This window comes from Biomphalaria glabrata, chromosome 18 (assembly GCF_947242115.1).
Source record: "Biomphalaria glabrata chromosome 18, xgBioGlab47.1, whole genome shotgun sequence".
NCBI lineage: Eukaryota > Metazoa > Mollusca > Gastropoda > Planorbidae > Biomphalaria > Biomphalaria glabrata.
The window spans coordinates 1,598,990-1,616,712 of NC_074728.1; the positions used below are offsets into that span (position 1 = coordinate 1,598,990).

At 35.8% G+C, this 17,723-nt stretch overlaps 1 protein-coding gene across 7 annotated transcripts in view; it reads left to right on the forward strand.

The window, feature by feature from the left end:
• Positions 1-17,723, forward strand: part of LOC106067529 (uncharacterized) — a 61,941-nt gene that overhangs the window by 6,289 nt on the left and 37,929 nt on the right. For all 7 annotated transcript variants that reach the window (XM_056017086.1, XM_056017085.1, XM_056017089.1 and 4 more), the window contains exons 5-14: positions 612-746; positions 1,472-1,614; positions 2,868-3,032; positions 3,180-3,258; positions 5,274-5,362; positions 7,973-8,079; positions 8,362-9,021; positions 11,669-11,823; positions 14,785-14,976; positions 16,192-16,302. In XM_056017086.1, coding sequence (XP_055873061.1) covers positions 612-746; positions 1,472-1,614; positions 2,868-3,032; positions 3,180-3,258; positions 5,274-5,362; positions 7,973-8,079; positions 8,362-9,021; positions 11,669-11,823; positions 14,785-14,976; positions 16,192-16,302 — 1,836 coding nt within the window. The remainder of the gene's footprint in view (positions 1-611; positions 747-1,471; positions 1,615-2,867; positions 3,033-3,179; positions 3,259-5,273; positions 5,363-7,972; positions 8,080-8,361; positions 9,022-11,668; positions 11,824-14,784; positions 14,977-16,191; positions 16,303-17,723) is intronic.

The window sequence follows — 17,723 nt, forward strand, 5'->3', positions numbered from 1 at the left end:
GGGCCAGATGTGACCCACAGGTCGTAAATTTGGCATCATTACAACCGTTTTTATAAGGTTAAAAATAAACGCGCGAAGTCATTCAGAATTTTATGAACATTCTCTGAAGTTTAAATTATTAATTTCTAAAACGTTTAGCCGCGGAGCTGTGTATCTAAGTGTTGGTAATGAGGAAGAAGAATATCCCACAACAAGGGTCAAAGAGCACAGGTCAAGTCAGAGAAAACTCAAACCAATCTAAATAAGTTCGAAATCATCTCCCAAATGTCAATGGATTTCAAAATAATAATAATAATAATAATCTTTATTGTCCGTATGGAAATTTATCTTACAATTTGTGCATTACACCAAATGTGGATATTGATGGATTTCAAAATGTGGATATTGTGGTGTTTTTTTTTTATATAGAAAACTAGCGTCTACGCCCAGGTATAGTGTTATCGTACCTCCCCCCCTCCCTTTTATTTTCTATTTCCACTTTCATTAAAACGGTTTTTTTTCTAAAAAATTGCATCTCGTGCATCGAAAAGTTCTTCCAAAAATTATTCTTGCGAGAACCCGCTTTTTAAAAATCTTATCTAATGTATTGTAATAAACAAATACTTTTACAGCTGAAGTCAGCTGACGGTCAAGATATGCAGCTCACCAAACTTGAAATGGTTCAAAGGGTGCTTGGAGATGCAATTCAACAAATATCTCTCTCCAGACCAGAGAAAAGGGTTACAATTGTAACCTTTAATAACAAGGTAAGAAGAAATCCGTATCCGCATGTTCCTTTAATTCAACTTTCTAGGCCAATGTTTTTCTAAAGTGTTATGTCATAATTTCTTGTTAAGTGTATAAGGCAGTGTTTCTCAAACTTTTGCCAGTGGCGTTTCCCCCCACCCCTTACTAAAAAGTTGTCGACATAACGGTGTACAGCATGCTGAAGAATTTCGACCATTTTAACATAATAGTTGAGAAGAATCACGCTACCTAAGACTTTTTGAAACGCCTTTTTCACAACGTTTTGTCGCTATAATTGAAGATACCATATCTCATCTTACATAATACAGATGTCACTTCAAAAAGAAGATGATTACGTCCTACGCGTCATGCATTCAGTCATGCATATTAACCAATGATCTAAATTCTGCCAAGTCACTGGTTTTCCTGGCTGGCTCAGGCAGCCAATTCTAAAATACATTAACGGCATACATTAACTTGTAGATGAAACGACAATTAGTTTAATTTGTTCATTATTCTCGTTTGCCTCCCCCCACCATTTTTTGTCAGGACGTTGCACCCCTTTAGGAAGATTTGGCTCCCCCCCCCCTCAGAAGGGCGGGCCCCACAGTTTGAGAAACGCTGGTATAAATACATTCTTTATAACTGCCAAAAGTCAGTTTTCTCTTCACATTATTCCGTGGCCAATTCTTTAGTATTTAATTTTTTGTATAAAGAAAACAAATACCTGCTTTCTTTTTAACAGGTGACAGTGTGTATAAATGAAGAAATAGAAACGATAAACGACGAACCCAACAGCTCAGAAAATTATTGGCAAATCGGCAGGAATTTAAAAATGAAAGAAAATGTACAAACAAATTTCATGTTTTTGAGAGAATGTATTAACGGGTAAATTGGTCAAAATTTGTTAAGATAATTGAAAACTAAATGTTCTAGCCTTATCCTATCCAGTTTGTCAATGTTGAATTATTACGGTCAGAAGATAGCATGCGTCTCACTGTATCGTAGATCAAATAAAGTCCAAAAAATAGAAATGCAAAAGTGGTTTGAGTACTGGGACAAGTCCCAAAAAAAAGCCCGTGGAGTCTGGGAGCGCATGAGACGCCCTGACCGCTCTTCCCAGTGGTGGAGGCTGTCCAGGCCTGAGAAATCTGTTATAGCACATATTTCTCATGGCTATGACCTAAATTTGACTCACGGTACTCCCGCTGTGGGAAAGAAGAGGAAACCGTGTCTCATATTCTGTTTGACTGCCCCAGACTTGCTGATCTCCGTCTCGACAGGTCTGAGAAACCAAAAATTCTCGACCTGTGTGGTAACATGTATGCACTACGCAAGACAGCAGGGTTTCTGTCCAGGGCTTTTGCAAGAGAAGATTTGAGCCTCTCAAGCCCTAAATCCAATGAAGTTTGATGATGATGATGACTGTGCGGGTGTATTCATATCTGCGTAGAGTTTTTGAAATCAACAGACGACAGGAAACATCACCAGAAAGATGAGCTTGTAATAACAGTCCATTTCGGGAGGCAAGTTCAAATACTATAATCGAACGGGAGCAATCTAGTTTCAGAGACTATAAAAAAGATAAAGATAAAAAATTGTGCAAGGCTTCTACCCTCTCTTCTATATATCTAAGCGACGGTCTCGGTTTGAATTGGTGACGTCATTTTTGTGCGTTCACTAACAGTTGCGCAAGGTGCGTCCCTATAATCATTAAAATAGGAAGTACTCTATTGTCTACATCTCAGCGCAGTACATCATTTAGATGTAGTCACATTTAGAGGTTGCTGAGTGATAAGGCGCTTGGCTTCCGAACTGGGGGCCCTGAGATCGAATCTCGGTGAAGACTTTGATTTTGAATTTCAAAATCTTTAGGGCGTCTCTGAGTCCTTCCTGCTCTAATGGGTACCTGAAATTAATTGGCTGTTGTGCTGAGAACATGACACCTCGTTAACCGTGGGCCACAGAAACTTTATTACATCTGTCCCATACATCGCCATGTCTGAAAGGGGAACTTACATTTAATAATCCTAACATTTGTAATGCTATTATTGCAAATACCTTTCTTAAATGATTTTGCTTTTTATCTTATTTACATTTCGTAACAACTTCTTTTACATAATGAAATAATTAAATGCTAGATTGAAATCCGAAGGGGAGTCCAGCATGGCTACACCAGCACTTTCAATTGCATTAGGGCTGTTGCAAGATTCAGGAAATACAAACATAATTGTCGTCATGGATAATGCCAAGGAATTTTTCAACAACGTTTCAAACGATGTTCACGCTGTCGTCTTATCAAAACAGCAAGTATTCTTTCTAATTTTGTTAAAAATACAATGATTATCTGTTTCGTAAGGTACCACATGACAGTACGAATGTGTGAATGAGAATTACTTTTAACAAGTTTGTTATTAATGTGATAATTTTTTTTTTGAATATATTTTTGACAGAATGTCTATCCCGATCATATCATTTCAACCGTGCAAACAAGATGAGGACATCAAGGCTTGGACAGCTGCTCAAGACAATGTAAACTTTAATAAGAGACTCGTTTTAATTTATCGATTAAAAAAAAAAGCGCAAATGTAATCCAATGTCGAACCCATGTTTATCGTGCTTAAAAAAAATAAAACCTTCGCTTTAACTTGCATTGATTACCTGAGATGAACTCCTATTGAAAAATCAGAGCAGGAAGGACTCAATCCTCCCGTAGTGCTCTGGCAAGAAACTGGGCTGTTCGGCGTAATGCCTCGTAGCTACCATACATATCGTGTGACTGCTCAGACATGTCCCCCCTTAGCTCTCGGAGCTGGGGACGCATTGATTACCAAACAGCAAACCCATAGTGGTCCCCTAAAAGTTATCTTATCTTATGAAATGCAGACGTTACTTCAAAAAGAGAAGATGATTACGTCCTACGCGTGTTCCTAGGTCATGCATATTAATCTATGACTTAAATTCTACTATTTCATTGGTTTTCCTGGCTGACTCAGGCAACCCATTCCATGCTCTAATATCACTAGGAAAGACAGTTTTTCATTCGAAAGACAATGGATGCGCCTAGATGAGTCACTTGTTTTGGTTTCGCCTTGAGACGGGGCAGAATCTGGAGTGACTGATCAAGCTAATTCTGGAGCGTCAGAGTTTGCCACAGTTCGTGCATGTATATTCATCTGTCCTAGGGCTAGATGACAGGGCAGATTTCTTTTTCTTTCTCTTAACTAATGCAGCATCATTCATTTATTATAAAACCTAGGTATTTTGCGTTTTTAGTCTGTGTTACTGGTTTGCCATGAACAAGATAAGTGGAATTATTTTTTTTTTGTTACTCTTAATAACGGACATTATTCTGGGTGAAAAAACATGCTCCAATTTGATTCTCATTTCTGTAATTCATCTAATTCTCTTTGTATAATTTCTTGTGTTGCTTTATTGTTCTGCATATATCGTCTGCATATATTCTGACTTTTGTTCATGAACTAATGCAATTTTGTAAATCATTTATGTAAATTAAAAATAGTAGTGGACCTAAGACTGTTCCTTGCCAAACTATTTTAATTTTTTAAGCAAACTTCGGAGGTGAACTTTGTCAAAAGCTTTAGATGACTATAATAAAATAGCATCTATTTGATGACTATTATCTAAACCTATTGAAAAATCATCAATTAGTCCTGTGTTTCACATGATCTACATTTCCTATAGAGTAAGGACATTATGTTTGTCCATGTGGCTGATGATGTTGCTACATATTATGTGTTCTAGGATTTTACATGTGATGCTGATTAGAGATATTGGTCTGTAGTTCTCTGGGTCAGATTTCTCTGACTTCTCTTATGACCTAAGTCAGCGATGCCCGAAATACGGCACGCGGGCCATATCCGGCCCGCGACGTGGTTCAATCCGGCCCGCCGAGAAGTCGGCACAAAGCGTAGAAACCCCCCCCCCCTCCTTTTCCAAAGAAAAACTACGCTAAGGCCCTCACATTATCTCTGATGGATTGGTCAATGACCTTTAAAATTTGTGCGTTTATGAAATGGACTCTGAATGTAGAATCTAGGAATCTAACAGGAATCTAACAGGAAGAGTGTACTCATTTTACTTTTTTTTGTGTGGATATTAAGCCAACATATTTTATTTATAAAACGAATCTGACGACTTTCTTGGTTTGAATCGCGAATAAAAGATTGTTAAATTTTTTAAAGCCTAGATGGTGGAGGATTGATGGGAATATTAACCAAATAGCGACTAGAAAATGAGTCGGTTGTAAAGCTGGCTACAATGCTGTTCATATTTGAAGTAGAGAAATGAAGCCATTTTCTGACAACTTTAAATATCTCATTAATTAGTGTATTAGATCCACGGATTTGTAATAAAATAATTTCAGGTCAATGTCAATTCTTTTTTTTTTTTTGTACCTTTTCGTTCATGTGGCCCGTGATATGAGTGTCGGAAATTAAAATGGCCCGCAAGTCGAATTAGGTTGGAGATTAATGATCTAAGTAATTTGAAATTTATTTGATTTATTTTTGTCCCCTTTTCTCCAGGTTATCATCAACTCATCCACTGGTTTCTTTACAGATGTAATGGACAAAGTAGGCGTCGTGTTAAAAGACGTACACACAGGGGGAAACATGTAGGTTCATTTAAAGCAGTGTTTCCCAAACTGTGTTCCGCGTAACCCTAGTGTTCCGAGAGGCCTGAATAGATGTTCCAGGAACTACTGAGATATAATTAACCTGGTAGGCCACGACGTCTCTCTAAGTCGATCTCACTTAAAAAAAATAAGCAATGTGTTCCGTTAAATACTCAGAATTTGCGAAGTGTTCCGTTAAGGACACAGTTTGGGAAACACTGATTTAAAGTGTCCCCAGTCATGTTTTCATATCATTCTTTTTAATTAATACACACACAAATAAGTTTGTTGGTGTACTTTTATTTTTTTTGCTTGGAATTTTTTAATGGGGGATGGGGGTGACATTAGTTAGGCCATTGGCCTCCTGCATTCGTGAAACGATTATGGTTCATCTTGTAGAAAGACTATTGTTTATCTCGCAGAACGACTATGGTTCATCTCGTAGAACGACTATGGTTCATCTTGTAGAACGACTACGGTTCATCTCGTATAACGACTATGGTTCATCTCACAGAACGACTATGGCTCATCCCGTAGAACAACTTTGGTTCATCTCACAGAACGACTATGGTTCATCCCGTAGAACGACTACGGTTCATCGCGTAGAACGACTATGGTTCATCTTGTAGAACGACTACGGTTCATCGCGTAGAACGACTATGGTTCATCTTGTAGAACGACTATGGTTCATCTCGCAGAACGACTATGGTTCATCTCGTAGAACGACTATGGTTCATCTCGCAGAACGACTATGGTTCATCTCACAGAACGACTATGGTTCATCTCGCAGAACGACTATGGTTCATCTCGCAGAACGACTATGGTTCATCTCGCAGAACAACTATGGTTCATCTCGTAGAACGACTATGGTTCATCTTGTAGAACGACTATGGTTCATCTCGTAGAACGACTATGGTTCATCTCGCAGAACGACTATGGTTCATCTCGTAGAACGACTATGGTTCATCTCGCAGAACGACTATGGTTCATCTCGCAGAACGACTATGGTTCATCTCGCAGAACGACTTTGGTTCATCTCGCAGAACGACTATGGCTCATCTCGCAGAACGACTATGGTTCATCTCGCAGAACGACTATGGTTCATCTCGCAGAACGACTATGGTTCATCTCGCACAACGACTATGGTTCATCTCGCAGAACGACTATGGTTCATCTCGCAGAACGACTATGGTTCATCTCGCAGAACGACTATGGTTCATCTTGTAGATCACCTTTTCATGTGAATGTAGAGACCTGTTATTGTCAGAATTTCCCGTCCTTTAGAGTGTATAATTTTCTGCTGTGTTTGACTTCTAAAATTAATTAGATTAAACCAAAACAAAAGTATGAATTTTTTTTTTCAGACATGCAAAAAGGAATCAATTCCTTGGGCTACTCATTTATTAAATAGCTCTGTCACTTAGGAAGATCAGGCCATTTAGTCTACAATTTTCCAAATCTAACTTAATGGCAATATATGGTCTATGTGGTAATTTTGCAGTTTCGACACGGAGGCCTTAAAATTGAGTCTCTGTCGTCGAGGGACATGTGAGGGCAACACAGATTGTCGTGGTCACCGACTCAAGAACTGTACTACGGGCTTAACAAAACCCTGGACTGTGACCTCCCATTGTCGACACTGTCATCAAGAGTTTGCGTCATGCTCTGGCAACAATCCAAACGATAGATAAGGAAAAATGGTTGGGGTGCTGTGACTAATCTAAAAAATAACCGAGGAGACTGGGAGCAGATGATACGCCCTGGTCAAGCACATCATTGTGGAGGCTGTAGAGGCTATTATAGCACAGGCATAACGGGCCACTATAACATTGGCTTATATTTCATACAATTCAGGCCAAGCTTGGACTTACAGAAGAGGAAGGGAAAAAAATCTGGGATGATCTGATGATCTCGACAGGTCTGGTGATATGTGCATAACGCAGGGTTTCTGTCCAGGGCTTTAGCAAGAGAGGATTTGAGTTTTATAATGATAATGGGATGTTTCAATGTCACAAGGCTGTGCCGTCAATCGCTACGCTGGTTAGATGAACTATAAACAAAACTAAATTGCAGATATAACAAAGGTATATGACCACTGTTACATGGTCGCGTATAGAGCTGATTAATAAGCTATACATCTTAATGCAATTTCTCTTATTAGCTTGCAATCTCTTGATGGGTTGAAAAAGTATACTGGATGGAAACTGACTAAATGAGCATTTTGAAAACGGCTCTAGCGATTTTCCTAGCAATTTAATTTGACAGTTTATGCATATCTTTGGGGGAAAATAACTAACACAATAAAAATTCTGGTTTGAATGTTATAATTTTTCAAAAAATAATCATCTTAAAAACAACTTTGTCTCTTATATTATTTTTTTTTCTTATATTATTTTTTTTTCTTATATTATTTTTTTTATTTTGAACACGGCTTTAGCGGAAATTAGCCTACCCCACTCGACCCAAATTTTTATATACATTTTGTAAAGAGATAAATAAACAGATGTACAGTAACTTTTAGCGCATCACCTTATGTTGAAATACTTAGCTTGACTGCTAAGAGAAGAGCTTGATTGTGCAAACTATTTTTAATTGTTTATTCCTATTTAGCAACACAGAGCTAAAGTGTTCAGCGTCTTCATTCAATAATGACAGTTTGGACAGTCGTAGAAAAGAACAACTGAAACCTATTTGTATTCAGAGAGTAACCCTATTTGGTGAGAATGGACAAGTGAATCCAAATATAGCTATTAATACTGACAATTCCACATGAGAAATTTGACTTTAGTTGCTTAATTACTAATTACTTTGATATTAATTGTTCTTTTTTTTTCGCAAGCCGAAACCACTAAATAAATTCAAATTGTAAAAACTTAATAATTTACACAAAAAATGTATTAAAAAAAGAACAGACATTTTAAATATACTACTAGGTTGCATTTTACAAATGTAAAAGAATTACAATTATAATGTAACATTGTTTTCATTTTGGTCTACAGAAAATATGGAGGTCTGTTTAAAGTGGCAACTAATTGTCTGTGCAGACAACGAAGCTGGATACGACCTACGATCATTTTTAGATGGATTGAAAAAATCTCTGGGTGATTTGGAAACAGATGTCGAGAAACTGAATTCTCTAGCTCTGAAAACTGAAGAGAAAATGAGTGTGACTGTCATCGTTGAAGAAAAGTCTAAAGAGATCCTAAAGATGCTTTTTATTATTCTCAATAGTTTACGAAAGCATGATTCACACTTGGGCTCAAGCTTAAAAGAACTTTGCGAGAAAACAAACAACAATGTCTCCAAAGTTGAAGACACTCTACAGGATAATCTTGAAAGTATCAAAAGTACTTTTGTTTTACTTGAGAAAGAAATTTCCGAAATGAGTAATAACTCTCAGCAAAATTTCAATGATAAATTTGTGGAATTGAAACAAGAGTTGTCTCAGGGGATCGAAGTTAAGTTTAGTGAAACTATGTCCGTCTTACATCAAAAATTTGCAGAGCAAGAGACTAAGTTACAAAATGTGGAAAGTGCAATTGATGAGACGGTCAAGCGATTAGAAAAAATGATGCTTCTTGCCGAGAATGGAAACAGCCAAGATCAGCATTCTTCATTTCTGCAATTTGGATCTCTTTTCATACTTGCTAAACAAGGCGGTGAGAACTGAGGCATTACATTTTATATTAGTGAAAGTTTTTAATTTACTAGTGTTACTTAAAATGGCAAATTATATCACATCTTCTTATCTTATAAAATATAGACTTAAAAAAAAAAAATAAAAAAGAAGATGATTATGTCCTACGCGTGTCTCAAGGTAAATCTAGTCATGCATGTTAACCAATTACTTAAACTCTGCCAAGCCATTGGTTTTCCTGGCTGATTCAGGCAACCCGTTCCATGCTCTAATAGGACGTAATCATCTTTTTTTTTTAAATTATTTGAAGTAACGTCTATATTTCATAGTATAAAAAGGCAAAAGAAGAAGGAATATTCGTACAGATTTGTCTTAGCATATGGAGCAAGGATGTGCCTTTATCTTTTTGAGTATTTTATTAGGTTATTGTTTATGTTTTTTGAAGATTATGGCTAAGTGTTTTATGTATAATTGCTACTTTACTTTTAAATCTTCTATCCTGAAAGCTCTCTAAATTTAATCAAATGTGTATATTTCTTTGTCAAGAATCATATAGGCCTACTCATGCATAAAATTGCTTTATTAGAACTATGTGCGAAGAGGACTTCTGGAAATAGAAGGAAATATATCTTTAAAAGGTTAATGTGGAATAGTTCGGCATTTTAATTAAATATGATATTGAAGATGTATACGGAAGTCAATTGGCTGGGATGGATTGTGATTATCGATAATTAGTATATAATAAAGTATACTGCCATCCTGGCGATCCTGCTACCTATAATGTTTAATAGAAATGTAGAAAGTATTGCATACTATTTCCAAATTGCTGAAACAGATATTAAGCACATACATTGTACAGTGTTTGTTTTTTCTTGTCCCAAATTAATATTATCATATTATACCACATACAAAAACCGCAACGCAAACGAAGAGATTAAAGACAGGATTGTACAGCGATTTGAACCCCAAGTACTGTCAAAAAAACTCAAACTAAAATTATATGGCCATATCACAATGTCTTCAGGGCTCACAAAAAAAATGTCTTCATGGAGTAGTACCAGGAAGAAGAAGAGGAGGTAGACAGAGAAAGCGATGGGAAGACAGCATAAAAGAATGGACTGGCTTGCCATAGAAAGAAATTCTATCCAAGGCAAAAATCAGAGAGGAATAGAGAAAGGCGGTCAACAGATCTTGTGTGTTGCCCCAAACGGTTCAACTGATTAAGGATAGGTAAAGGTGAAGAGCTTCATATTTTATTCGACACAAGAACTCTTTTGATTCCCTAGAAATTAAACTATTAAATACTATCGGATGTAAACTTTGGAGAGTAAGCTATAATTCTTTTCATATTGTTATGGTGCTTTGTCCTGTGAAATGCAAAAACTGAAGACAAATTTCCTCAAGGATAATCAAGAGATATTAATCTTAAGGTCTTTTAGCTATAAATTAGCATTAGACCTAATGGAAATCCTAGTATTTTCTCGTAATTAACAATGATTTTTTTTGTACTATTTATTCATCTAAGTGCAAAGATTTTATTTTACTCTTTCTCAGAGCACTAAAGGCCTCCTACTTGACCCTCAATAAGTGTCACTTCCGTTTAATCAAAAAGAAAAGATGCAATCTTTATTCTTGGCCAACGATGCTAAAGATTTGTGTCAAAACATCTTTTTTTTTCTTCTTATCTATTTAAAAAAAACTATCTCTACCTTTATAGCATTATATTTTATTACTAGTTCATATATACTTTTGTTTCCATTTTGTTTAAAGAGAATCATTGTCTTTATATATAACTTCCATATCTGGAAATAGCATGATTAGAAAGAGAATTATTTAATTATTTGATTAGCACGTCTTGTGTCAAAACTGTGGCAAACTTTGCCTCTTCAGAATGGACTTGATCATTCACTCCAGATTCTGCCCCTTCTCAAGACGAAACCAAATCCAGTGACTCATCTGGGCTTGTCCATTGTCTTCCGAGACAGAAGGAGCCATAGACCACATTGAACCAATCATGTATGCTGCTTGTCGTACAGATTGGTATCTTGTCTTTTTCCTGTTCATGTCAAATGATCATTTTTTTTCTCTCTCTCTCTAATTTCTGACAGAATATAAAAGATCAAATCATTGACATCCAGGGTAGCAGCTAAAATTCCATGATATATTTATATACATGTTCATTCTATTTTATATAATTAAAGAGTGAGATTATGAAAAGTCAAAGTTAAAGTTTATCATTAAAAAAATTAAATTAAGTATTTGAATGTTTGTTGTATTCTTCAATTGCTAGTGCCTCACGTGCCATCTCACGTGCCATCTCAGTTACTCCCTTCTCCTATCCTCTCTCTCTCTGTCTGTCTGACTATCTATCTATCTATCTATCTATCTATCTATCTATCTATCTATCTATCTATCTATCTATCTATCTGTCTGTCTGTCTGTCTGTCGGTCTGTCGGTCTGTCTGTCTGTCTATCTATCTGTCTGTCTATCTATGTTCTGTCATAACTAAAGCTCGCCAAAACAAACATAGCCTTTGGAATGCGGCCAAACATATCAGGTGCCCGACCCAGCTCAAATAAAGAACAGTAATTATTGACTCTACACTGTTCACACCGCTTACCAAATGAAATTGGTTTTATATATATATATAATTTTATTTGTACTTTAGATGCTGTAACAAATACAATAAAAATCAACGTAGCAAAAATTATGGAGAAACCAAAGCGGGTCATGACAAAAATTTATAGCAACATGTGTGGGAATTTAAGTTGCCAGGCATTTTTCTCTCACAATGATGAATGTCAACAACAAATAAATAATTCGGTGAGTGTTTGTTTTGTAAGAAATTTCCAAAATGTATTTTATTATATTGTTGAAGATTTTCTGGTGAAAGTTTTCTCTGAAAATATGGTCATAAAGATACGTAAAGGGTTGGGTGCCGAAGCCTTTCCTTTGTTCGTTTTTGTTCTTCTGGTAGCCAGCCAACGCTTACTAGCTTGAGTCCGCCTTACTCCAATGGGTACCTAACATTTCCTTGGGAAATCTAAGCTGTTCTTTGTGCTGGCCACATGACACCCTAGTTAACAGTCAGCCAAAGGTCTGAAAGGGATACTTTACTTTCTTTTTGTTCCCGTCTTCACAAAAGAGGCACTTCAATCTGTTAGTATAGTGAAGTAATCTAAAAGTCCCCTTTATCTAAATCCAAAATCAGAAATTTTTTAGAATAAAAAAAAAAGACAATTTATAAAGAACTGTGAATAAAAAGGAGAATACCTTTAAAGGTTAGGCAGTGTAATGAACAAAACAGAACCGTGTTATATGTGTTTCTCAACTATTTTTGTTTTAAAAAGTCAGGTTGCCAAAGATAAGATATAGTCCTTATAATGTACTATATAATATTTTTAGCGTTTTACGATAGTCAGTACAAAGCTTGTTAGTTCTGTACATTGTGAAAAGTATAAACCTTACCTTAAGTCAGTCAACTACAATACTGGTTTTTTTTTAAATTATAAATGCTTGAAAATTCGTTGAAAATAGTTCCCGGAAGGATAGGTTAATATTATTCAATCATATGAGATCAATCACATAGCTGGAAAAGTACGATACTGATAATTGTATGTTAAAATCGAATACACTGCAGTGGTTCAATCACATAGCTGGAACAGTACGATACTGAAAATTATATTTAAAAATCGAATACACTGAAATGGTTCTCAACTGCGGTACGTCAGTCGACACAAAAGGAGTCCGCAGAAAGATGGAAATTGTATACAATTAAAATAATTTCTTTGCTAAAATCCAGTTTATCAAATCGGATAATTTGAATAACAATCAACTCGCCCGTTACTACTATTTAATATGTCTATTACATGCTATTCTACATGCTATTCTATGACGAACCTAAACCAAAGAAAAGATTTAAAGACATCTATTCTCTTCCTGGATATGCACGATGAGAACCTTTTTTTTTTTGTGTGTGAGGACAAAGTCTGATCTCAGTCACAGAGGAATGAACACAAATACAAGAACATCTTATTGAAATATACACAAACGAGGAACATAAGCCAATACCGTATTCGAACAAGGATAGCACAAGGATAGCACTAACGCTGGTTACAAAAACAGATAACAGTTTTATATCCCGACGAGCCGACCAGCGGCGTAGCATAGCCATCTCCCCCCCCCCTCTTTTTTGTCTGACCCTCGCTCTCTGTCACCGCGTTAAGTTAAGTGGGGTAACTCTAGTCCGACTTGCAGAAATAAAAGAGTTTTATCTTTCCATGACTTTTATCATAGTTTTGGGACACGAAGAGAATTATTATATCCTGATTGTGGGTCATTGTACAGACTTTGTTGACTGCTTTCCCGTCTTCTTATGTGGTAGAACGTGGATTCATTGCCGTGATAAACCTCATCACAAAAAAAAACAAAAACCGACTCAAAATTTTTTGCTCGTGGAGATTTGCGGTTGATACTTACAAACGTTGAGCCGGTATTATACACCAGTGTTTTTAAAACTTTTCTTTAACGGAGCACTTAGCACATTTTTAGTATTTAGTGAAACACTCTGGTTATTTGTTTTAGAGAGATTAACTAACGTAGAGGCTTATTAGTTAATTTTTTCAATAGTTCGTGGAACACATATTCAGACCTTGCGGAACGCATTTCGGCTTATCGGGACTCCATTGTATCTCTAAATGTTATGAGAATATAAATTTGGGAAGTCAGGTAGCTTTTCAAGGCTTAAAAAAAATGTTTGTAAGAAAATAATTGTTTAAGAAAATCTTTGTAAGAAAATGTTTATTTCCCTTGTGAAAGAAGAAGTTGATACATGGAAAGAGACAGAAAGTAAGAGAGCGAATGAATATTATAAATAAAAACAGACAGACATATATATATATATATATATATATATATATATATATATATATAGATAGATAGATAGATAGATAGATAGATAGATAGATAGATAGATAGATAGGTAGGTAGGTAGGTAGGTAGGTAGGTAGGTAGGTAGGTAGGTAGGTAGGTAGGTAGGTAGGTAGGTAGGTAGGTAGGTAGGTAGGTAGGTAGGTAGGTAGGTAGGTAGGTAGGTAGGTAGGTAGGTAGGTAGGTAGGTAGGTAGGTAGGTAGGTAGGTAGGTAGGTAGGTAGGTAGGTAGGTAGGTAGGTAGGTAGGTAGGTAGGTAGGTAGGTAGGTAGGTAGGTAGGTAGGTAGGTAGGTAGGTAGGTAGGTAGGTAGGTAGGTAGGTAGGTAGGTAGGTAGGTAGGTAGGTAGGTAGGTAGGTAGGTAGGTTAGATAGATACCTTATATATATAAATATATATATATATATATATATAGATAGATAGATAGATAGATAGATAGATATAGATATATATAGATATATATATATATAGACAGATAGGTAGATTACATAGATACATTATATATACATTATATAGATAGATAGATAGATATAGATATAGATATATATATAGATATATATAGATATATATATATAGATATATATAGATATATATATATAGATATATATAGATATATATATATAGATATATATATATATATATAGATAGATAGATAGATAGATAGATAGATAGATAGATAGATAGATAGGTAGATTAGATATATAGATTAGATAGATAGATAGTTAGATAGATAAATAGACAGACAGGTAGATAGATAAATATATAGATAGATAGATAAATAGATAGATAGATAGATAGATAGACGGACTAACTTACTGATTGATTTAATAATTTTCAATTTTCTTTGAAACTTTAGCAATATACTTGGAAATGTCGATTTTGTCACAGAGAGAATTCCATCCGGAATCTGATCCTGTTTTCACCTGACGATCACGACATTTCTTATATAGACACTTACAATATCAACACAATGAACACGATTGAAGATTATAAGATCATATTTGTTATAGATATCTCTGGGAGCATGTCCGTCTCGGCATCTGGCTTGGTAAAATATTTATTTGTTTCTTAAATCTCACAGTAGAGTTGTAATTCGTGTTGGACGAAAACTTTTATTTTGTTCTTCCTCTCATCGAGCTTACTTTCTCTGTCTTTACATTTTTCATCGGAGAAGTTAAGAAATTGGATTCTGCAATGTTAAAAAAAAAACAGCGCACAACAACTCTTTAAAAAATAAATTGGATATTTACTTTCATGGAAGCAAATCCATAAATAGCAAGCTTTTTTTAGTGTTTTGTTTGTCAAAAAAAAAAAACAAACTACCATCATTAGAAAGATTTTAGCAATTTAGAATCAAATTAAACCAAATTTACCTGCTTGCAGCACAAAGTAATTACAAATCGTATATCAAGTTATGAACTCACTCTGTCTTGCTGGTACAAGATTTATACAAGTCATTTCTCACACAGCCATTCTCAGATCAATCTAAACTTTACTCAATTATTTTTGCTATTAAAAAAAAAATCATGAAAACTAATAAAGGAACATTAATTAGTCAATTAATTATTGGTAATTATTTTTTGTATGGTATAGAACAAGGGAAATAAATGCTTCTCATTGAGAGATGTGGCTATGTATATATGGAGTTATTCCCCTCGCAACGTTTAATTTTTTCCCTTCCCACTTCCTATTGTCGGATCAAGTTAAAGTTTCGCATAATTATTCATATATGATGATAATACATGAATCAATAAAAAAAAGTAACCCGTTATTGAATCAATTAAAGGTAATTAATAAATTTTGTTTTACATAGAAGAAAGGGAGGCTATTCATAAAGTATTGAGATATGACAGTGATTCTGTGGTTCTTCTCCTTAGTTAAGCTTGTAAGGCGCCTTGTCCATGCTATAGGCGTGCTCATTGCACTCTTGTCCAACACCTAGGTGGACCCATGGGGGTAGGGGATATCTGGGAGTAAGTTTAGGGGCTGAGCAAAGACAACTCACCTCAAGACGGGATTTGAACATGGGCCCTCTTGATTTCACCTCATAACGATGTTTGTTTTAAGTAATGTTTATAATGTTTTTATATGAACTCCTGTTAAATGCTTCAAGGAGATGTAAAACAATACTACATAATAAGAGGTTTGTCATGGGCAGAAACAAATTAACATATTGGCCATCACGTGGTAAGGTATTTTAGCCTCACTTCAACTGTTGTTTTTTTTCTTCTAGCAAACACATTTTATCGAATCTTTTCACTAGGGTCTAATTACTCGGTTGGACGCTGTTCGAGAGTCAGTCAAGAAAAAAATTGAAGAGTTGACAAGAAGGTTTCCGAAAAGACGAATTGGATTGGTCACTTTTTGTGATAAAGTAAGCTGCTGACAATGTAGTTGATTTTCCCTCTTTTTATCCTTATTAATATTTGCTAAGCTAAGTTTAGTTAAAAAGAATATCTTTGATGTTGATGTACGGCAGTTCATATGGATGCCCTCCAAAAAAAAAAAAAAAAGAAAAAAGAATTAATGCACCAATCATTAATTATTTTTTTCTACACAACATGTATTTTAAACTAGAGCGTTTTCAAAAAGTTTGCTTGTGGCATTCCAGTACAAAACAATTTATGTTCGCGTCTCTCCCATCAACCAGCCAGAAGTTGTTGTTTTTTTTTGGGGGGAGGGGGGAAGCGTCGGAAGGGTTCGCCCAGCGCCAAGACTTTCTCTCCAATCTGAATTTCATGATAAAATTATAATAAGGCTTTGTCTTCCTTCGAGTCCGAAGATTGGTGAGGAATGCAGTATTTCCCCGTGGCTGCGCAGCCCCAGCTGTGACCTACATATTTTGCCACATCCAGGGCAAGCATACAGCATGAAATAAAATTAAACTGGCGCAAAATTTACCCAAGAAACGAGTGGCACGGGCATATACTGATGTTTGAGGAACATTTCAAGGACTTGTCATAATAAATAAATTAATTAATTATAGCTTTTTATCTAGCGCTGCTTTTATGCTTATAGCCTGCTCAGAGATCAATGGTTCAATCTCTTGTGCGTACCAGTGGGGGGAGGGGGTATCTGGGCGTTTTCCCGTGGTGCCCTTAGGCGCTCTGTACTTGTGTACATCATGTGTGTCCTGTGTATACTCTATTCTCAAAATCGTGGTCGTGCTTAGTCAAAGCGCTTTGAATTGAACTTGATTTGGTCACACAAAAGACGTCGACAGAAAACTCTTAGGACAATCAAAGAAAATTTGACCGCTCTGACAAGAAAAGACGGTTAGAATAGCGTTGGGAGGGATTCATCTATTCATTTTTTTTCATCAATATTTAAATAGGGATGCAAATACAATTGTTTGTTTCTCTTAAATTTAAAAAATAAATGACCTGCTTCTCATAGTAGTGTGACCTACACAAAATGATCAATCTCGTGTTGAAATGGTTAAAACCTATTGGTGGAAAGTTTGATGTCCCTCTTCACCAGATGCCTCGTGCGGCCCGCACAATCCATACAAGATACGTCTAGACTTATCATTCTCGTTTCTTCTTTTTGTTACGATTCTCTCTCTCTCTCCTAATCGGGCCTTCTGCAAGCACTGCTCAACAAACTTAACACACAACACACCAACACAAGAACTTGACAACAAGAGTTTCAAAATATAGTGGTACTTTAATGAATATATAACAGCCAATACTAGACAATTAGCAACACAAGCAACTATACAAATGTTACACTGTACATCAACGTACTAAACTCTACTGTCTCTTCCTGGACTCGTACGTACATCTGAGGACTCCA